Here is a 23,616-nt window from a genome sequence, read left to right on the forward strand (position 1 = left end):
TGTGAAAAGACGAAAGAGAGCAAAAGTAGAGTCTTCCCAAAAAGAGGCTTTGGAGGAGACAGACGGTTTCAGAGGTTTGAGGTTAACAAAGAAGGTCAAACCAAGACAGAATATCCTTCCCCCTAAATGGCAAGGCAGGCAGGAAAAATTCGTACCCAGGATCATACAGCCTCAGTGAAGTAGCTTTGAAAACGTTCATGTTTATAGGCAATCTAGGGGCGAGGAATTAGAAGAGAGTTGGGGATGGAAAAAGCATTGCAAGATTGAGCCTTAAAACCTGGAAAACTGAAAAGGCATTGATGAAACTTAGAAGTGGGCAGTTCTCCCTTCAGGCACAGAGCAATATTCAACCACTGATACCCTCATCTCCAAGCCTACCTGATCCACATTATTAGATGGCAAGTTCCATGAGGGAATGAATTATATCTATCACGTTCACCAGTTTCACCAGTACCTGGCACAGTGCCTGCTAAATAGTAGTTGAACAATACATTGGAGTAAAAAGTGACAAAGTTCATATTTGAAAACCCCCACTATTGGGACTTATCTCCAAAAATAGCATAAAATGCTCTGTCACTCAATTCTCCTTCTTACTCTCACCCAACAGTAATTTAAAAGTAAAAACGCTATGTAGTCACTCCTCTGTGATAACTCACTGAACTGTGCATTTACGACCTATGCTTTCATGTGGTATGTTATACCTCAGTCTAAAAGCTTGAAAAAAAAAGAGTAAGAATGCTAAATAAGTTTAATGCATCCACATAGGTCACGAAGTAGATTTCAACACTCAGGGGTGTTATTCTAAATGTCCTCTAGGGAATCAACTTTCAATCAATATGCATTCCTACTTGTTCTATTTTTCTAACAACTGTTAGTTTCAAACTCAATACAATTCAGTTAGTTTTAGTTCCTTACTTAATTGCACCTCAGCAGTTTTACAGACTTGATGCCAAATCTAATCCTTATCTCACATCTTCAATTTAGAATCTATGGAAGATAAAAGGTACTGCCTTATAGGCTTATTGCCCTTTTCCTATAACTTACCCTCCTGATGCCCATCACTATTAAATCAGATCCACTGACTGCCAGAATATTGCTATACTCCATTAAAGGGTAAATAGAACAAATGAGAAGCTTTTACCAGTAGATCCAGAGTTTTCATGTAGCACCATTCTGAGTTTGTCCATTCCAAAGTTTTATGATACTTAAATCTTCTTGTATTATTCCCTAGGAATGGTCTCCTAAAGAAGAGGACCACTAAGAATTCTAAAAATCATTTCACATCCACAAAAAAACAGAAAGACTGCATAATGGAGGTGGAGTCAACCAGAAAAGGGAAGTAATTAAAAGTGGGAGGTTCTCTTTCCTGCTGATGTTTTCTTCCATTTGGGACATGAAACAACCAAAGAAAACTGAGAAACACTCACTACAGATTTATAAAAATTAAAGGGGAAATACTGAATTATATACTGTTGTTATTGAATTGAATATTTTAAATTTCTGCACTTTGTTTTGGACTAATATATTAGAAGCATAAAATAGCTATTGTTTTGTAGTTAAATTATGTCAAAAAATTAAAGTAAAATAGGCAAAATATAATTAAATCATGAAAGCTTGAGTGTTATAACAACTTTTAATATTATTTGCATAATCAAATATGTCTAATGAATAATTTTGGGCAGATTACCTATAGAAAGCACTTGCATTTCTTTTCTTCTCTTTTTTAAAATTTTTATTGGAGTATAGTTGACTTACAATGTTGTGTTAGTTTCAGGTGTACAGCAAAGTGAATAAGTTATAAATATGCATATGTCCACTCTTTTTTAGAGTATTTTCCTGTATAGGTCATTATGGAGTATTGAGAAAAGTTCCCTGTGCTCTACAGTAGGTCCTTATTTGTTATCTATTTTTTATATAGCACTGTGTGTATGTCAATCCCAATCTCCCAGTTTGTCCTTCTCCCTCCCCCCACCCCCACTTTCCTCCCTGGTAGCCATAAGTTTGTTTTCTACATCTGTGACTCTATTTCTGTTTTGTAAATAAGTTCATTTGTACCATTTTTTTAGATTCCACAAATAAGCGATGTCATATGATATTTGTCTTTCTCTGTCTGACTTACTTCACTCAGCATGACAATCTCTAGGTCCATCCATGTTGCTGCAAATGGCATTATTTCATTCCTTTTTCTTTTCTAATGGGATGAAGAGCAGCAATAAAATTAGCCAGGACTGTTACAAATTCTACAAATTGTGAAATAAAAATTTACAAGATTTGATTTTAGCTCTAAATAAGTCAAATTCAAGTAAGAGAAATACATCTAATAGCAATAATAAACGTAGTTTCAAAGCACAGTGTGAAAAATAAAGAAAGAACTAGTCATACCAACTAGAAGACAGGAACAAACAGTTAGAAAACTCTTTTCTGTGATAAGATGCTTAAATTGTGTCCTAAAGTATGAGAAGCACTTTGCTAAAAGGAAAAAAGAGAAAGGGATTTAAGGTATAAGAAAAAAAAATAGAAATAAAGAGAAATAAAGACAATTCTCACTGGTTTTTTCCTGCATTAGGAATAAAGGAGGTTGAATAGTATTTTTTTTCCTAACTTTTATTTTACACTGGTGTATAGCCGATTTACAACATTGTGTTAGTTTCAGGTGTACAGCAAAGTGATTCAGTTATACATATATATATATTTATTCTTTTTCAGATTCTTTTCCCATATAGGTTACTACAAAGTATTGAATAGTGTTCCATGTGCTATACAGTAGGTCCTTGTTGATTATCTATTTTATATATAATAGTGTTTATATGTTAATCCCAACCTCCCACTTTATCCCTACCTCCCCCAACTTGTCCTTTTGGTAACCATAAGTTTGTTTTCTATGTCTGTGAGCCTATTTCTGTTTTGTAAATAAGTTCATTTGTACCATTCTTTTTAGATTCCACATATAAACCATATCATATGACATTTGTCTTTCTCTGACTTCACTTTCTGTGATAATCTCCAGGTCCATCCATGTTGCTGCAAGTGGCATTATTTCATTCTTTTTTATGGCTGAGTAATACTCCATAGTATATAAGTACCACATCTTCTTTATCCATTCATCTGTTGGTGGCCATTTAGGTTGCTTCTATGTCTTGGCTATTATAAACAGTATTGCAATAAATATTGGGGGGCATGTATCCTTTTGAACCATGGTTTTCTCAAGATATATGCCCAGGAGTGGGATTGCTGGATCATGGTGGCTCTGTTTTTTTAAGGAACCTCCATACTGTTCTCCATAGTGGCTGTACCAATTTACATTCCCACCAACAGCATAGGAGGGTTCCCTTTCTCCACACCCTCTTCAGCATTTATTGTCTGTAGACTTTTTGATGATGGCCATTCTGACTGGTGTGAGGTGATATTTCATTGTGGTTTTAATTTGCATTTTTCTAATAATTAGTGAAGTTGAGCATCTTTTCTTGTGCCTGTTGGCCATCTGAATGTCTTCTTTGGAGAAATGTCTATTTAGGTCTTCTGCCCATTTTTAAATCAGTTTTTTTTTTTTAAAGATTTATTTATTATTTAATTGATTGATTGGTTGCTATGTTGGGTCTTCATTTCTGTGCTAGGGCTTTCTCTAGTTGCGGCAAGCGGGGGCCACTCTTCATCGCAGTGTGCGGGCCTCTCAGTATTGCGGCCTCTCTTGTTGCGGAGCACAGGCTCCAGATGCGCAGGCTCAGCAGTTGTGGCTCACGGGCCCGGTTGCTCCGCGGCATGTGGGATCTTCCCAGACCAGGGCTCGAACCCGTGTCCCCTGCATTCGCAGGCAGATTCTCAACCACTGCGCCACCAGGGAAGCCTTTTTTTTTTTTTTTTTGATGTTGAGCTGCAAGAGCTGTTTATATATTTTGGATATTAACCCCTTGTTGGTCATGTTATTTGCAAATATTTTCTCCCATTCAGTAGGTTGCCTTTTTGTTTTGTTGATGGTTTCCTTGGCTGTGCAAAAGCTTTTAAGTTTAGTTAGGTCCCATTAGTTTATTTTTGTTTTTATTTCCATTACTCTAGGAGATGGATCAAAGAAGATATTGCTGTGATTTATATCAAAGAGTGTTCTGCCTACATTTTTCTCTAAGAGTTTTATAGTATCCAGTCTTACATGTAGGTCTTTAATCAATTTTGAGTTTATTTTTTATATATGGTGTTAGAGAGTGTTCTAACTTTATTCTTTTACAAGAAGTTACCTGCTCAGGTAAGACTTTCAATCAATGTCTTAAGAAGTTGCATTCCAATTTTATTCTTTTACATGTAGCTGTCCAGTTTTCCCAGCACCACTTATTAAAGAGACTGTCTTTTCTCCATTGTATAATCTTGCCTCCTTTGTCATAGATTACTTGATCATAGGTGTGTGGGTTTATTTCTGGGCTTTCTGTCCTGTTCCATTGATCTACGTTTCTGTTTTTGTACCAGTACCATACTGTTTTGATTACAGTAGCTTTATAGTATAGTCTGAAGTCAGGGAGCCTGACTCCTCCAGTTGCATTTTTCTTTCTCAAGAATGCTTTGGCTATTCGGGGTCTTTTGTGTTTCCATACAAATTTTAAGATTTTTTGTTTCACTTTAAAAAGCTGAAATAATTCATCACCAGTAGACCCACACCACAAGAAATGTTAATGGAAGTCTTTCAGGCAGAATAAAAATGGTATTAGATAGAAATACGGTTCAACACAAGGAATGTAGAACACCAGAAATGGTAACTACATAGGTAAATATGTGGTTTTTATCATTATTTATTTTTTAAAATAATTGATTGTTTAAGCAAGAATAACAGCTATACAAGGTGAGCTTATAACATGTAAAAGGAAAATGTATGAAAATAATAACACAAAGGATGAAAACACAAATGAAAGAATATTATTATAAAGTTTATTTATCCTGTGTAAATTAGTCAAAGGCAGACTATGGTGAGCTAAAATCATATACTATAAACCTAAAGCAGCCACTAAGATAATAAAACAGAGTTATAGCTAATAAGCCAATAAAGTAGATAATATGAGATCATAAAAAGTATTTAATTAATCCAAAAGAAGGCGTAAAAGAGAGGGAAAATGAACAAAGAATAGATTGGAGAAGTAGAAAATAAAGAGCAAGATAGTAGATTTGTACCCAACTGTATCTATAATCCCATTAAATGTAAATAGAGCACACCCAATTAAAAGGCTAAAATTGGCAGACTGAATTAAAAATCAAAATTCAACTATATAATGTCTAAATAATATAAAGAAAGAGTAGAATAAAAGTAAAAGATTGGAAAAAGACATGCCATGCTAACACCAATTTAAAGGAAGACAGAGTGACTATGTTAAAATTAGCACAAAGTGATTTCAGAGAATAAATATGTCCAGAAATAAAGAAAATCATTTCATAATGATAAATGGTACATTTATCAAGAGTGCATATCAATCCTAAATGTTTGTGAAATTAACATCAGAGCTTCAAAATCCATGAAGCAAAAACTTATAAAACTACAAGGAGAAATAGAAAATCCAGAATTATATTAGGATATTTCAAAATCTCTCTCAACAATTTGTAAAACAAGTAGGCAGAAAATCAGTAGGAATAGAACAGAACAACACTATCAATCAGCATAACCTGAACAACATATACAGAATATTTCTTCCTATAACAACAGAACTTACATTCTTTTCAGGTGCATACAGAACATTTCCTAAGATAGATAATGTTTTGGGGCATAAATAAATTCTCAACAAATTAAAGTAATTCAAATCATATAAAATATCTTCTCTGATCACAATGGGAGTAGAAATCAATAACAGTAATATCTCTGGAAAACCTCAAATATTTGGAAACCAAAATAGCTCACTTTTAATAATCCAGTGGTCAAAGAAGAAATCCATTTTGAGTTTATTTTTCTGTATAGTGTTAGGGAATGTTCTAATTTCATTCTTTTACATGTAGCTGTCCAGTTTTCCCAGCACCACTTATTGAAGAGGCTGTCTTTTCTCCATTGTATATTCTTGCCTCCTTTATCAAAAATAAGGTGACCATAGGTGCATGGGTTTATCTCTGGGCTTTCTATCCTGTTCCATTGATCTACATTTCTGTTTCTGTCCCAGTACCCTACTCTCTTGATTACTGTAGCTTTGTAGTATAGTCTGAAATCATGGAGCATGATTCCTCCAGCTCTGTTTTTCTTTCTCAAGATTGCTTTGGCTATTCAGGGTCTTTTGTTTTTCCATACAAATTGTGAAATTTTTTGTTCTAGTTCTGTGAAAAATGCCATTGGTAGTTTGATAGGGATTGCATTGAATCTGTAGACTGCTTTGGCTAATATAGTCATTTTCACAATGTTGATTCTTCCAATCCAAGAGCATGGTATATCTCTCCATCTGTTTGTATCGTCTTTGATTTCTTTCACCAGTGTCTTATAGTTTTCTGCATACAGGTCTTTTGTCTCCTTAAGTAGGTTTATTCCTAGGTATTTTATTCTTTTTGTTGCAGTGGTAAATGGGAGTGTTTCCTTAATTTCTCTTTCAGATTTTTCATCATTAGTGTATAGGAATACAAGAGATTTCTGTGCATTAATTTTATATCCTGCTACTTTACCAAATTCATTGATTAGCTCTAGTAGTTTTCTGGTAGCATCTTTAGGATTCTCTATGTATAGTATCATGTCATCTGCAAACAGTGACTGCTTTACTTCTTCTTTTCTGATTTGGATTCCTTTTATTTCATTTTCTTCTCTGATTGCTGTGGTTAAAACTTCCAAAACTATGTTGAATAACAGTGGTGAGAGTGGACAACCTTGTCTTGTGCCTGATCTTAGTGGAAATGGTTTCAGTTTTTCACCATTGAGAACAATGTTGGCTGTGGGTTTGTCATATATGGCATTTATTACGGAGGTAAGTTCCCTCTATGCCTACTTTCTGGAGGGTTTTTATCATAAATGGGTGTTGTATTTTGTCAAAAGCTTTTTCTGCATCTATTAGATGATCTTATGGTTTTTATTCTTCAATTTGTTAATATGGTGTATTACATTGATAGATTTGCATATATTGAAGAATCCTTGCATCCCTGGGATAAACCCCACTTGATCATGGTGTATGATCCTTTTAATGTGCTGTTGGGTTCAAAAAGAAAAAATCAAAAAAGAAATTAAAAAATATTTAGGAATGAATAAAAATGAAAACACAACACATCAAAATTTGTGGGACGTCACTAAAACAGTACTTAAGGGGAAATTTATTGCACTAAACACCTATATTAAAAAAGAAGAAAGGTCTCAATTAACGGCATCAATTTAAGAAACTAGAAAAAGAAGAGAAAATTCAACCCAGTAAGTAGAAGATAGAAATTACTAAAGATCAAAGCTGAAATCAATGAAATAAAGAACAGAAAAATAGAGAATATAAATGAAACCCAAACCTGGTTCTCTGAGAATGCAAATAAAATGGTTAGAACTAAAACTAGCCTGATTAGGAAAAAGAAAGGCACAAATTGCCAATATTAAGAATGGGAATCACTGGAAATTCTACAGAATTAAATGAAAATAAGGGTATAGTATAAATTAGTATAAATACTCTTTGCCAATAAATTGACAGTTTATATCGAATGGACAAATTCCTTAAAAAGCACAAACTACAAAAGACCACTGAAGAAGAAACAACCTGAAAAAATATAAACACACATCTAATACATATATATGTATATGCATTAAACTTACTAAAAATCTTCCCACAATGAATATTCCAACTCCCATTGGCTTCACTGGTAAATTCTAACAAATGTTTAAGGAAAAAAAATAATACCAATTCTAAACAAACATTTCCAGAAAATAAAAAGTAGTGACTACTTTCCTACATGTTCTATGAGGCCAATATGACTTGATATCAAAACCAGAAAAAGACATTATAAGGAAGGAAAATTACATATGAATATCTCTCAAAAACATATATGCAAAACTCTAAACAAAATGTTAGCAAATAAAATCTAACAATTTATAAAATGATAATCAGGGTTCATCCCAAAAATGTAAGGTTAATTTAATATTCAAAAATCATTATACACAACTCATTATATTAAGACACTTAAACAGAAAAATAATTCAATCAACTTGATAGATGTAAAAAAGCCTTTCACAAAGTGTTATATCAATTCCCAATAAAAACTCTTAGTGAACTAGGTACATAAAGGACACCTATGAAAAACCTACAGCTAAAATCATATTTAATGCTGAAAGACTGAATGCTTTCTCCTTAAGATCAAAAGACAAAAATGTTCATTTTAATCATTTCTATTCAACATGGTACTGGAGATACTAACCAGTACAATCAGTCAAGGTAAAGAAATAAAAGCATCCATATTGAAAAGGAAGTAAAACAGTCTTGTTTTGCAGATGACACAATCGTCTGTGTAGGACGATTACAATCTAATAGAATAGAATCTAATAGAATCTACAAAAAGACTACTAGAACTAGTAATTGAGTTTAGCAGGGTTGCAGGATAAATGATCAATATACAAAAATCAAGCAACAAAAAAATCAGAAATTAAAATTGAAAAAATAAATTCCATTTGTAGTAGTATCAAAATTATACAAAATATTTAGGAATAAATTCGACCAAAAATGTGAAAGTCCTATACACTCTAAACTACACAATATTCCTGAAAGAAATTAAAGAAGACTTAAATAATTCGAGAGGTATACTGCGTTCTTGGGTTAGAAGATATTATTAAGATTTCAATGCTTCTCAATTTGATTCTAAATTCAATGTAACCGGAACCAATATCCCAGTGAGCATTTTTTCATAAAAACTGGAAAATTGATTTTAAATTTTATTTGGAACTGCAAAGGGTCTAGAATAGCCATAACAAATTTGAAAGTGATGAACACGTGGGAGGATTAACACTAGCCTATTTCGAGACTTTTTTATAAAACTGCCATAATGAAGACAACAATTTGATAAATTGCACATCATCAAAATTAAAAAGTTTTGCTCTTTAAAAGTCACAAAAGAATGAAAGACAAGCCACAGACTGGGAGAAGTATTTGCCAATCATGTATCTGATAAAGGACTTGTACTCTAAATTCATAAAAAATTCTCAAAACTCAATCATAGGAAAACAACCAACCTTATTTTAAAAATAAGCAAGAAATTTGTACAGACACTTCGCCAAAGAATGTACAGGATGGCAAAAAGCACTCGGAAAGATTCGAAACACCATTAGTCCATAAGGAAATGCAAATTTTCAATAAACCCACAATGAGATACAACTACATACCTAATAGACTGTTTTAAATTACAAAGACTGACTACATAAAATGTTGCTGAGGATGTTAAGGATCTAGAACTCTCCTACAGTCTTAATGGAATTTAAATGATGTAAGCACTTTCAAAAATAATTTGGCAATTATTTTTTGAACACTAAACAAACTTCTAAGGTTTTACTTAAGAGAAATGGTAACATATATCCATTTAGTGACTTGTACATGAATGTTTGCACCAGTTTTATTTGTAATGGGCAAAAACTAGAAACAAACCAAATGTCCTTCAACTGGTAAGTGGGTAAACGAACAGTGAGACTACTACTCAGCATTACAAAGGAATGAACTGTTGATACGTGTTACAACAGCAATGAATCTTATACTTTGCGATCTTATTTATATAGAATTCTGGAAAATGCAAACTAATCTATTGTGTCTGGAAGGAGTGGTTGCTTAGGGATAGATTGGGAAGGGTGAAAAGGAGGGATTACACCAAGGGGTAAAAATGACGCAACTTTCGGAGGGTAATTGATATGTTCATTGTCTTGATTGTGTTGATAGTTTCACAGGTACACACCTGTTTATCAAAAATAAAAAATTGAACACTTTAAGTATGTGCAGCGTAGTGTATATCAACTTTACCTCAATAAAGCTGTTTAGAAAATCTTAGTGAGCTTTTTTATTTTTAAAATAAATTTATTTATTTATTTATTTTTGGCTGCACTGGGGCTTTGTTGCGGTGCGCAGACTTCCCATTGTGGTGGCTTTTCTCGTTGTGGAGCATGGGCTCTAGGTGCGCAGGCTTCAGTAGTTGTGGCACACAGGCTTAGTTGTTCTGCAAGAGGCACGCAGGCTTCAGTAGTTGTGGCGCACGGGATTCGTTGCTTTGCGGCATGTGTGATCTTCCCGGACCAGGTCTCGGACCCGCATCCCCTGCATTGGCAGGCGGATTCTTAACCACTGCGCCAACAGAGAAGTCGCATTGAATGCTTTTTGATGGAGGATAAAGAAAAGGGAAAACTCTAGCATTAGCCCCATCTTTCAGGTTTACAGCAATACATAGTGCAAGGCAAACCCTTCAATGAGAGCCATTTTGGGGAAAACTGAAGATGTGAAAAATTTTGAGTGCACCTGAAAGTTAGAAGATAATTTGGTAGGAAAACTTTTATATTTTTATGTGGGCTTGTGCATGGCAAAAGGAAGAAGGAACAGGAATAGAGAAAGAGGTGGTACTAGATTTTGGAACTCATTTTGGATTTTGGAACAGATTTTGGGCTTGTTAGCAAAGTCCTTGTGTCCATTCTCCCATTTATTCCTTCTCTAAATGAAGTCATTAGCTTTGTTAGAATCACCTAGTGTTTTTATAACGAAATAAACTTCTGTATTGCTGTTTTAAAAAATCTCTACATACAAATTGCAGATTTATAGTATTATTATACAAATCATGGAACACACCCATGCCTTACTCAGTCTTCCACCACCCAATTGTTGAGAACATCTGTGTTCTCTTTCTAATTTGCCTGAGTTATAGTCTCTTTGTAATGCTGATCAATTTTTCTTTTTTTAGGCGCTACCAATCACTGAATAAACAGTCCATTAATTATCTAGTCTTCTGTTGCAGTTCATGAAGAATGGTCATCTAGACCTAACTATCCTTTGTGATAGAGTGCCAGGACTCGCTTGGTTTCAAACTCTTCAACTATTATTTTTCAGCTTTCCTTGAAAGTTCTTTGTCCCTCATATTTGATTTTTTTCCCCTCAAAACCCCAGAGCGCAATGTGTTCTGACTCCTTTGTGCTCTTCACTTTAATTAACTCAATATTGTCCTCTTTCTCAGATTATTTTCCCTAATATTCTAGCACATTGAGTACAAATTTAAGCTTCACACTTGCAAACTCATCATTTACGTTGAACATATAAAGTGTGGATGTTGGCATAATGTGATGCTTGTTGTGTATAAATAGTGCATTACAGGCTGCTTATTGACAAATAGTTGGCTTTGATTCCATCATACACCGATTTTCTTTTCCCCCAATTCTAGTAAATGGACTTCTGCTTTTGTTCGTGCCTTGTGATAGTTTTTGTCATGTACCAGTTCCAGTAATTTGTTCCAGATGATCCACTTATGCTTCACTTACTATCTTGACTTCCTCTCCAAATCAATGAGTGCTTCAAAACTGGGGGTCCTGCCTTCCAACAGATATTTATGAGACAAAAGCAATATGTTGTCTTTGTACCATTTTATCACCAGCCACAGACTAGATATCTTTCTCTCTACTCCATCCAACAATTGCCATGGCTAACCTACCTAATATCACACTTTTATGGTTTACAGCTGGCCTAGATTACACCCATATTGAGTATAAATTATTTTTCTCTACCAAGTAATGTTACGGGTGCCCCTCCATGTTCACGATCCCCCTGAAAATTATCATTTGCTTAGCCTTGCATTTGTTCTTTAAGCTAGTCAAACACAACTACACTTTTTGTACACAGCAGTTATTGAATACGTTATGGATAATCTGACACTGACCTTTCTTCTTGTTCTCAATCTTTTCTTGCTCTTTTCCCACCACACATCCTGTAATATAAACTCTTTGCTTTAACTCTAGACTCTGATCTATTCCTGGTAGCTGAGATTTCATGTTCGTACTTGACATTCCTCAGCATTTGATATTTGAGTTTCCCAATATTCTTCAGCAAAGACTTGCAATTCCAGCTTTTCCTTTTTAAGAGTTCTTTGTGAGAAAGCAGTTTTTGTTCACAATTTGCTTTTCCTTTCACCCAGCTAAACTCAATACAATATGGTTTCCACTCCATATTTTATATTTTTGCATTTAATAAACAAATATATTTAAACATCTACTTGTATTAAATACTGTTAGTTTCTTGGGATACATTAGGAATTCATTCATTCAAGGCATCTCATTTCATTGAGCATATAGTCTAGGAGGGATGATAGACATAAACATAAGCAAATAAGTTGTTCTATGTGATATAGAGGGCAAGAACATAGCAAGTGGACTTAACCTCTAACAACCAATTCTAGAGGGTTTGTATGACATCCAGGGGAAAGTGTCCTATAAGGTGAGCTCTGAAGGATGAGTTATATAGCTACCATAAGAGAGCAGAAGTTTCTCCAGGCAGAACGGAAAGCATGTTTCTAGTTCATGAGGTAAGAAATAGACTGTTGCATTGAAGGAGTTACAAATGCAGTATGGCTGCAACATAGAAACTGAGGATGAGATTGGCATTTGATGAGTTTAGAGGCAGGGCAGGGACAGATCTCACAGAACACTCAAAGCCATGTTAAGAACTTTTTCTTAAGGGCATAAAGAAGATCCTGAGTGGTAGCCAACAAGATAGTAATATGGTCAAATTTCTATTTTCAACAATTACTCTGGCTACATTATAAAAAGAGCTTGCAAAAGGGCAAAAGTAGATGTAATAATGCAAGATAGGAGGCTTTAACGAGGCTCAGTAATAAATGACATATGGTATGGATGTTGGATGTAGCGGTGGGTTCAACAGCATTTAATTATTCCTAGAAATAAATGACTGACTGACTAAATAAATAAGGTGTACACATGTACGCATAATGACAATGTGCCATAGCTCAAGGATATCAGTGATTCTATTATGTCTTCTTGAGATCCAAGAATAGAGGGAGAAAAAAACACGTGGATATGGGCAAAATACATTCTGGTAGTCTAAAAGATAAACCTTGATGATTGATGGTGAAGGGGTGAAAGAATTCAAGATTATGGATTGCACAACAGATAAGGTTATCATTAACTATGATAAAGACACTGGATGGAAAAAGGGCAGATTTGGAATGAAAGGTAGCAAGTTCAAAATTGGGCATGTGACATTTGAAATCTCTTTGAAACATCCAAGAGGAGGCAATAAGTAAACAATACATGTGCAATTAAGAATCATGGAGGAGAAATCTGGACTGGAGATGTAAGCTTGAGAGTATGCAGATGGCAATTGAAGACACAGAAATCAAAGAGGTCACTTGCCACGAGAGTATGGGTAATGATGAACATACAAGAAACTCCAGTATGGAGTGGTTAAATAAAGCAGAAAAAGTTTTCAAAGAAAAAGAGAGGAGAAATGTTCAGGTATATATGAGAAAATCCTGGAGAATGAAACACTATACTCAAGAAAATAAAATATTAGAAACAAACAAACAAAAAGAAAATAGTCCATGTGTCAAATAATGTTGATATATCAAATAAAATGAGGGCTGGCAAGAGTTTTTTGATTTGTGATGTAGAGGTCAATAAGGAATTTGGTGAGAAGCGCTTCAGTGAAGTGATTTTTTTTTTTTATGTGAAATATGAGAAAGTGACATAGCACAGATTGTGGTAGAATGAGCCTAATGACAGAACTGAGAGCCCAGGCGAGGACTGAGATCATTTAAAATGGTTCCTATCTCTTCATTTTTTTCAGCAGTGATCACAGCCAGGGGAGATAAGCTAGAGCAGAACAAAATCCAACGACAATGTCTCTCTGGGTCACCCACTCAGAACTTCCCCACCACTGTGTAACAATTCATCATTCTTACTAATCTCAGAAGCAATTACACTGCAATCCTACAAGAAAGGGGCCACTTCCCATTATTCCCATCCCACTTTTTTTTTTTTCACCAGACCATTGTGTAAATATTTTCTTCTAGCCCCTGTGAAAACATTCTAAAGAAATGTGATAGATGACAATTCTCTTATTCTGCAACTGGCCACTGCAATTTCCAGGAACAGATACAGTAAAAGTTTGACTGAAAGGAGAGTTAAGGGTTAGTGGTTTCAAAAAGAGGAATAATATGTATCTTGAAGGAACATAAAAAAGTTCAACTTGTATTGTCTTAGAAATTAGACAAGAAAGATAATTTTTTACTTAACTTGACACCAGACAAGTGAAGAGAAAAAAAACAGCAATGCAGAGCAGATGAAAGCCCTACAGGGTTGCTAATTTCAGTACTCTATTGACATAGCACATGCATATATGGCTCCAAGAAACAAGAAACGATTTATGGATTTAACCAATCCCCTTTTCTGAGAAGTAAAGGGAATCACCATCAACATGAGTTTGAATTCAGGACCTTCTCGGTTGAACTGATAAGAGGAGAAAGGAGAAGTGTGAGCCCTGCTATTCTGCTACAGTACCTGAAAGTTCATTCAAGTTTCTTGCATCTTAAAAAACACCTTTTTAAATCTTCCTGCATATTTGAGGTTTATATTTGGCACTGCAGCACTGTAAATCTTAGTTCTCAGTATGTGAGAAACATATTCTAGAATGTTTTGACTGTTTACTTTTATTTTTAATTTAGAAAAATAGTTCCACTGATTTTTATTTGCTTTTTCTCTGATTTCAACCCCTTTCAAAAGTTTTCCAATCATACATGAATTTTTACCTTCTAGTCACTTTTTGCCAAAGCATTTCCTACAATTTACTTTATGACTATGTAAGAAATACATTTCAACAGTTTTTACTAGAATTACTTTCAGATGTTGAAAATTTCACCTTTGGGTGAGAAGATATTTATAAAATTTAACCATCTGGATCAAACGATTATTGAAATATGTGTCAAAATTTACTTCTTCAAACGTAAGAGTAAAATATGTATGCACAGAAAGCAACTTGACCTAGGTGAAAACTATATCTGAATTATGAACTATTATGGTGAAAAAACTTAATGAGATGATTCTTAGACAAAAATGCAAACATCGTATCAGAGAGTAATAACATATGAGCTCATTAAGATCTGTTAATAATCAATCGAGCAGAAATTTCTTTACCAAATAAATAGGTAATAGCATGTGGAACCCCCAGGAAAGGTAAAGAAAAACATAGTTCTAAAAATGTCAAGATTTGGGAATGAAATACTAGGTAAAACTGTGTCATTAAGGCCCATAAGGAAAATTGCAAGAGATAGAAAAATATCAATAGACATGTAGAATATGAATCTTAGAATAAATTATCAAAAACAAAATTTAGTTTAACAAAACAAGTCACAGGATAAAGCTAAAAACTACTCCAATGTAAGTAATTTTTTTGAGCTTGGCACATAATACTGGGCACGAAATGAAAATATGTTTACTGAGTAAATGAATAAAAGAATATCCTGAAATTTCAAAATATTTTGTTTAAAAGTTTTTTTTTTATACAATCTCTCATTTGAGTCTTGTTCTAAGATAATGTCTGAGTAGACCATGGAGAAAATTTTCATTTAATGGATCTATTAGTCCATGTAATTTAGTTAATGCAGCTCAGTGTACGCCAGAATCTGTCCTAAGCGCAAAATAAAAATAAATATGATCCCTGCCCTCGAAGAATTTACTATCTAATTTAGAACTTAGAGAGTTACCAAAAAAAGTCTTATGAGAGCATTAAAAAAGCAGAACTTATTAACTCTGCTCTTGATACTCGGAGGTTCAAAACAAATTCCAGTTCAATAATATAAGATAACCCTATTTTAAATAATTATATGAGTAAATAAGTAATAAAATGGAAGAAAATGGAAAATATTTATGCTGAGGATATTATTATATTAGAAGTTGACCCCAGAGACCCTCCCAGATAGTAGAATTTCACTGCATTTCTAAAAGTGTCTTCTGAGCTGGATGCTTTGGCTTTCACAGCTGGATTATTTTGTGGCCAAGTTGCCCACAATAATAAATTCAGGCATATATGATTTAAATTTAAAAGAATAAAAAAGCAGGATATAAAAGTAGGTCATTTAAAAATTAGGTCCAATAAATAGTGAAGGTATAAGAATGATCAAAGTTGGGGGAAATAGCAGGCTGACCAAATAAGAGAGGATTAGGACACAGGACAGAGCAAGCGTTCCCTTGAGTATTAAAAACAGAAACATAGGATATGAGGCAGGAGTAGAGTCCAGTTGTAGCCATTAGGCAAGAATGCAGGAAAGAGGGCACTTCCTTTGGTTTATTAAAATTTGCTGGTGCTGTTATACATGCACAAAATAGCAGGATTGCCAGTATGAGGGGGCTACAGAATAGCATATCCAGAAGAGAAAGCAGACATTGCAGAAGTCTTTTTCCTTTCTGCAAAATCATAAGGTCTGGGAAATGGGTATCAAAATTGGAAAGTATTAGACTTCTTTTAAAATGAAGGAAAAGTTACTCTAAAAATCAGATATTGAACATGAGGAAGGAAAACCTATTCCCAGGGACAAAGAGGAATACTAAATACTGAATTCTGACATCAAAAGAACAAAGGGGAGGAAACTAAGGCTTTTGTGAAAGACAAGCTAATCTTGTCTGCTAACAGTCGCAAATGACTCATTCTTTACTCAGGCAATGTGCTGTACATTTCATGTACTCTTGCCCGCTACCTTGTGAAATAATTAATAATTTCTTCATCTTGCAGATAAGAATACTGAGGCTTAAATAAGTTAAATGGTTTACCCAACATTGTTTATTATGTAGATGAACAAGGATTGACACAGTGACATTTTGACTCCATGCCCACTTTCCTTTCCATTTAAGCATATCCTACTTCAGAGTTAGAAAACTCTTTGAGGTCTTTATCAAGAGATCCCAGAAATCCTTAAGGGAAAGCAAATCATACAATGCCTTTCCATCATGAAGAACATAATCCCAGAGGCCAGAAACTTGTATTTTGGATGAAGAAATTGGAAAGAAGGGAAAATTTGAACTTCAAGCAAAACTTAAATCCTTAATAAAGTGCCAGTACAAGTGGGCAAATATAACTTGGTGGGGTTCTGAGATATTTGTATCTTTTTTTATTGTTAATGTTCCCTGTGTAAGGATGTTGTCACTTATTTATGGTGAAAAGAATCATTTCTCTTATTCTTTCTAGAAAAAAAAAAGAGTAGTAAGTTAGGTGGCAACCAAAATTATTCTTCCTGTTGAAATCCAAAAGTGGTATGTGAGCTATATTCATTCTGGTAAAATTGCTTTATATTTTGTCAGCATAGAGATGAATGTTTTCATAAATGGATTCTTTTCGGAAGAGTGTAATGTTCTTCCCTTTTTGAAAGCAGCTGTTGCAAAAACCAGGAACATCACACCCAGTTACTTGTAGAAAACCTCAGCCTTTTATATCCATAAGAAGGGTACAAAATGTACACGGCACAGACTTTCCCCCTGTGTTTACTATTAAACACTTAAGTCCAAGATATTTATGAATTCACTCATAGGCATAGATCCAGAGGAAACAAGTGGACAAGTAGGCAAATATAAATATGCATAGTCATTTAGGATAGTGAAAGTTTTGAAATAAGCATATGTCTAAAAAGAGACAATTGTCAATAAAATTTAGAACATCCATTCAATGGAATTTTATGTAGCTGTTAAAAATAATAATTTACTTTCTATGTACTGACTGGGAAAACCCATACTATTTTATGAGTGAGAGAAGCAGGAATATTATGATACAATATGATAAAATTTTACAAATATCTGAAAATACTTGTATTTGTACACATACATCTATGCATTTACTTAAAGTTCTGAAGTAATAAAACAAAAATTGAATTGTATTTATGACTGATCTATACTAAATATTTTATTTTTATATTAAAAGTAAATGAGTATTTTTTATAACATCATGTGGCTCCCCAACTACTATAACTTATTGATTTGATTACTTAGGAAATATTTACTGAACACCCAGTAGATGCTAGTATCTGGGATAGTTGGTATGAATTCATAGATGAACATGACACCATAAACAAGAAAATCAGCAACTACAGCAGAGTCTGGCATAGGTTTTGATGGCAGTGTACACGGATACTTTGAGAGCATGGATAAGTATCTCCTAACTCCACATAAAGGGGATCAAGAAAGCTCTGTCTTGGGCTAAATCTGTAACTGCATCAATAATCGTCATTCAGATAAGGGAGGAAATATTTCCATCACAGGTATAATTAGTGCAAAGACTTTGAAGCATGTGAAAATATGACACACTAAGGAACTTGGAAGTTGGATGAATAAAATATAGGTTATCTAAAGATATGGAAGGATTTACATTTGGAAGTTAAGGAGAAAAGGACAAGCAAGCAGTCTTTACTTTGTATAGAAGATAATAGGGATTTAATGAAAGAGGTTAGTCAGGAGGGAAATATGGTTATATACGAAAGACAGAATGATCGCTCAGAAAGAGAACAAAGAACAATATTGAAAGCAGGCTGTGTATCCCAAGTGGGCACAAAATACCCACACATCTAAAGTTAACTTTCCTTTTAATACCCAAACATCTGTAATTTGAGCCTTTCCCCTGTGATCCGTCAAGGAATTCAGTCCCGGTGCCTAAAAGTTCTCAAACTTTTCAGTGGATGTTTACATCTTTTGATTACCTCTCAAACTACCTCTCCTCCTTACTTAAGATTACTTCTGTTCTCTTGTCCATGTTTCTTCCTAATATTACTGCAGATAATTCTTAAATAAAGATTTAAAAAATCATTAGGAAAACAAAACTGAAAACTTAAAATTGAGTTTCAGATAGTGCTTTCCCTTGTGTCTATTAACCTTGCCCTGTCACAGGGCTTCCTCTAACATTCTGTCATGTTTCTGGAACTTGTTTCTACTCAAATCAGATGTCTCTCTCTAATATTACTGCTTTACCAGGTCCCAGGGCTTCTAAGAGTAAGAAATATAAAAATAGTAATAATCCATCATAATTTAGCCAAATAATAATCTTGACACACATTGAGGATAATTATTTTGCTTTGTTTGTAGAGCTTTCCTACTAGTTTCAGCTACGTGTCTTTAGCTTTTATAATCAGAGGTCCATTAATGGGTTTTTCCAAACAAATGAGCCCCTAAAGATGACTTCTGCAATTCCTAGAATGTTGAAGTAACTATAGATGGCTTTTAAATAAGTAATTTTTGCTGTATTTGCTACACAAGTAATTCAAGAAAGAAATGTTAAGGATGAGTTGAAACAGGTGTGATGCACATTGAGAGGAGACTGTAGCTAACAGATATTAGAATAAAGAAGAAAATAGACTTGGTTATGGATGAGAGTGATAATGGAGTGGTGTGGATGACTTCTAGGTTTTCTGCCAAGCAACTAGGTCAGAGAGGAAGAAATTTTGAGAGATTTGACATTGACTGCAATTATCAGTACATGAAAACCATCAGAGTATGGATAAAAAGAAAGAAGAATCATTCATATAGATCATGACCTGTCAATCAGCTCAACTTATAAATACACAGAGAAACAAGTGCCTAAATAGTAACCACCAAAGGTCAGTGGGTAAAAAACAAACAAACCCTAAACAAATGAACGAAAAAATAATTTACTGTAATTATTGTGTGACAGCTTTTATGATCAAGATTAATGACATCTGTTATGTTGGCCACCAGATCAAGAACTTGACTTAGGGCTTCCCTGGTGGCGCAGTGGTTGAGAATCTGCCTGCCAATGCAGGGAACACGGGTTCGAGCCCCGGTCTGGGAAGATCCCACATGCCGCGGAGCGACTGGGCCCGTGAGCCACAATTACTGAGCCTGCACGTCTGGAGCCTGTGCTCCGCAACAAGAGAGGCCGCGATAGTGAGAGGCCCGCGCACCGCGATGAAGAGTGGCCCCCACTTGCCGCAACTAGAGAAAGCCCTCGTACAGAAACGAAGACCCAACACAAGCCATAAATAAATAAATAAAATTTAAATAAATAAATAAATAAAAATTAAAAAAAAAAAAAAAGAACTTGACTTAGATGCTAGGAAAAAATTGTTAGAGAACAAGTATGAACAGCCACTAAGAAATGTGCCAAAATAGACTGCTGTGTAAGTCTGAATGGAGTATTTCTGGGGACCAATTCTAATTCAGATTCAAGCTCAGCTCTAATTCTTTGAGCACAGCCAACTCCATAAAGAAAATAAAGAAGGCAATCTGAAATAGACATTAAACGTTTTCAGCAGAACTTTTCTAACCAAAGTAATAGTAGGCATTACAGGAGGTAAATAGGAAAAGTCCATGGGTTACCAATATGGCTTCTAGGTTTTCACTGTCAGATTTTTTTTATACATCTTTATTGGAGTATAATTGCTTCACAGTGCTGTGTTAGTTTCTGTTGTACAACAAAGTGAATCAGCCATATGCATACATATATCCCCAAATGCCCTCTCTCTTGAGCCTCCCTCCCACCCTCACTTTCCCACCCCTCTAGGTCATCGCAAAGCACCGAGCTGATCTCCCTGTGCTATGTGGCTGCTTTCCCACGAGATATCTATTTGGAATTTGGTAGTGTGTATATGTCGATGCTTCTCTCACTTCACCCCAGCTTCCCCCTCCCCACCCTGAGTCCTCAAGTCCATTCTCTATGTCTGCATAATTATTCCTGCCCTGCCACTAGGTTCATCAGTACCGTTTTTTTTTAGATTCCATATATATGCATTAGCATACGGTATTTGTTTTTCTCTTTCTGACTTACTTCGCTCTGTATGACAGACTCTAGGTCCATCCACCTCACTACAAATAACTCAATTTCATTTCTTTTTATGGCTGAGTAATATTCCATTGTATATATGTGCCACATCTTCTTTATCCATTCATCTGCTGATGGACATTTAGGTTGCTTCCATGTCTTGGCTATTGTAAATAGTGCTGCAGTGAACATTGTGGTATATGTCTCTTTTTGAATTATGGTTTCCTCAGGGTATATGCCCAGTAGTGGGATTGCTGGGTCATATGGTAGTTCTGTTTTTAGTTTTTGAAGGAACCTCCATACTGTTTTCCATAGTGGTTGTATCAATTTACATTCCTACCAACAGTGCAGGAGGGTTCCCTTTTCACCACACCCTCTCCAGCATTTATTGTTTCTAGATTTTTTGATAATGGCCATTCTGACCAGTGTGAGATGATAACTCATTGTAGTTTTGATTTTCATTTCTCTAATGATTAGTGATGTTGAGCAGATTTTCATATGCCTCTTGCCCATCTGTATGTCTTCTTTGGTGAAATGTTTATTTAGGTCTTCTGCCCATTTTTTAATTGGGTTGTTTGTTTTTTTGATATTGAGCTCCATGAGCTGCTTGTATATTTTGGAGATTAATCCTTTGTCAGTTCCTTCGTTGGCAAATATTTTCTCCCATTCTGAGGGTTGTCTTTTCATCTTGTTTATGGTTTCCTTCGTTGTGCAAAAGCTTTTAAGTTTCATTAGGTGCCATTTGTTTATTTTTGTTATTATTTTCATTACTCTAGGAGGTGGGTCAAAAAAGAGCTGTGGTTTATGTCAAAGAGTGTTTTTCCTATGTTTTCCTCTAAGAGTTTTATAGTGTCCAGTCTTACATTTAGGTCTTTAATCCATTTGGAGTTTATTTTTGTGTATGGTGTTAGGGAGTGTTCTAATTTCATTCTTTTACATGTAGCTGTCCAGTTTTCCCAGCACCACTTATTGAAGAGGCTATCTTTTCTCCCTTGTATGTTCTTGCCTCTTTTGTCATAAATTAGGTGACCATATGTGTGTGGGTTTATCTCTGGGCATTCTATCCTGTACCATTGATCTATATTTCTGTTTTTGTGCCAGTGCCATACTGTCTTGATTACTGTAGCTTTGTATTATAGTTTGAAGTCGGGGAGCCTGATTCCTCCAGCTCCGTTTTTCATTCTCAAGATTGCTTTGGCTATTTGGGGTCTTTTGCATTTCCATACAAATTGTAAAATTTTTTGTTCTAATTCTCTGAAGAATGCCATTGGTAGTTGGATAGGGATTGCATTGAATTTGTAGATTGCTTTGGGTAGTATAGTCATTTTCACAATATTGATTCTCCAATCCAAGGACATGGCATATTTCTCCATCTGTTTATGTCACCTTTGATTTCTCTCATCAGTGTTTTATAGTTTTCTGAGTACAAGTCTTTCACCAAAAATACGGAATGCTTCACAAATTTGTGTGTCATCCTTGTGCAGGGACCATGCTAATCTTCTCTGTTTCGTTCCAATTTTAGTATATGTTCTGCCAAAGCAAGCACTCACTGTCACAGTAAAGGTATTTGATGGCAACACCACCAACTTTCAGTTCTTCTGACAAAAATTCTTGGAGTTGTCCTTGTTTCCTCTCTTTCTCCCATATCTTATATCCAGCTCTTTGGGGAATCCTATTTGCATTACTTTAGAAATATATCTCCATCTGTTACAATGACCCTGGTCAGAGTCATCATTATCTGATGCCTAGAATCCTGCCTCAGCCTTCTAACTCTCTTTACCCCTCCCTGGTATCTATTCTAAACAAGATGACTAGAGTAAATCTTTTACAGTTTAAATCAGATCGTGTTGTTCATTTACTTGAAATTCTCCAAAGGCTCTCTATCTCACTCAGAGTAAAAGTTGAACTACTTAAAGTGGTCTGCAGGGGGCTGACCAGCTCCCACCACCACCGCCCTCCTTACTTCTCTGAATCTACTTCTATTCCTTCCCCACTCATTAATCTTCACCCATACTGGCCACCTTGCTATTTCTCAAGCACACCAAATATAGTCTTGCCTTGGGACCACTGTACTAGCTGTTTCCTTTGTCTTGAACATTAATTCCCTCACCCTCTTCAAATTGCAACTCAGTCAGCTTCTCAGTGAGTCTTTCCCATAATTATTAAAAAAATAATTTCCCATCCTTATATTTCCACTGCTGGATTCACTTTGCTTTTAATCTATATAACTTTCACTTTCTAACATACAATATAATTTACTTATTTATTTGGCATATTTTTTCCTGGCTGTCAGTATCTCCCTTCCCCCACTTGCCACATCTGAATATATGCTCCATAATGAGGAGAGAATTTGTTCTCTGATATATTCCCGGCACTTAGAAAGCTACTTGAGTGGAAGGAGGGATAAATTAGGAGTTTGGGATTAACAGATATACATTACCATATATAAAATAGATAAACAAGGACCTACTGTTTAGCACAGAGAACTATATTCAATGTCTTGTAATAACCTATAATGGAAAAGAATCTGAAAACAAATGTATATATATAACTGAATCACTTTGCCGTACACCTTAAACTAACACAAAATTGTAAATCAACTACACTTCAACAAAGAAAAAAGAAAACTGCTTGGTACATTTTCTGAGTAGACCAATGAGATTCAATTATAAATTTTTCTTAATAGGTTAGTGCCAAATATTCTAATTAGTATCGTTCATAACAGTCTGCCCAGTATACAAAACAACTGATGCTGTTCATTGTTACTATCACTTGGTTGGGAGTGATGGGGAGATCCATGTAACATTGCACCTTACTTCACTTTTGGAACATTATCAATTAATTAATTAATTTTGATAGGTAAGAAGTGGATTTATTTAGAGAGACACACATCCCATAAACAGAATGCAGTCCGTCTCAAAAGGTA

The 23,616-nt window shown here is 34.8% G+C and overlaps 1 protein-coding gene and 1 non-coding gene across 5 annotated transcripts in view; both read right to left on the minus strand.

Annotated features, from left to right (window-relative positions):
- The window catches only part of CD163 (CD163 molecule), a 36,329-nt gene extending 35,041 nt beyond the window's left edge, over window positions 1-1,288 (minus strand). For all 4 annotated transcript variants that reach the window (XR_005021539.1, XR_005021538.1, XM_036866412.1 and 1 more), the window contains exon 1: window positions 1,142-1,288. Coding sequence is in view for 2 of the 4 variants with exons in the window: in XM_036866412.1 (XP_036722307.1) it covers window positions 1,142-1,187 (46 nt within the window). In the remaining 2 variants the exon portion in view is untranslated. The remainder of the gene's footprint in view (window positions 1-1,141) is intronic.
- A 20,841-nt stretch (window positions 1,289-22,129) lies between these two features.
- LOC118902961 lies at window positions 22,130-22,236 on the minus strand. Its single transcript, XR_005021671.1, has one exon. It is a non-coding gene; the product is annotated as a U6 spliceosomal RNA (small nuclear RNA).
- Between the last annotated feature and the right edge of the window lie 1,380 nt (window positions 22,237-23,616).

This window comes from Balaenoptera musculus, chromosome 10, assembly GCF_009873245.2.
Source record: "Balaenoptera musculus isolate JJ_BM4_2016_0621 chromosome 10, mBalMus1.pri.v3, whole genome shotgun sequence".
Lineage (NCBI taxonomy): Eukaryota > Metazoa > Chordata > Mammalia > Artiodactyla > Balaenopteridae > Balaenoptera > Balaenoptera musculus.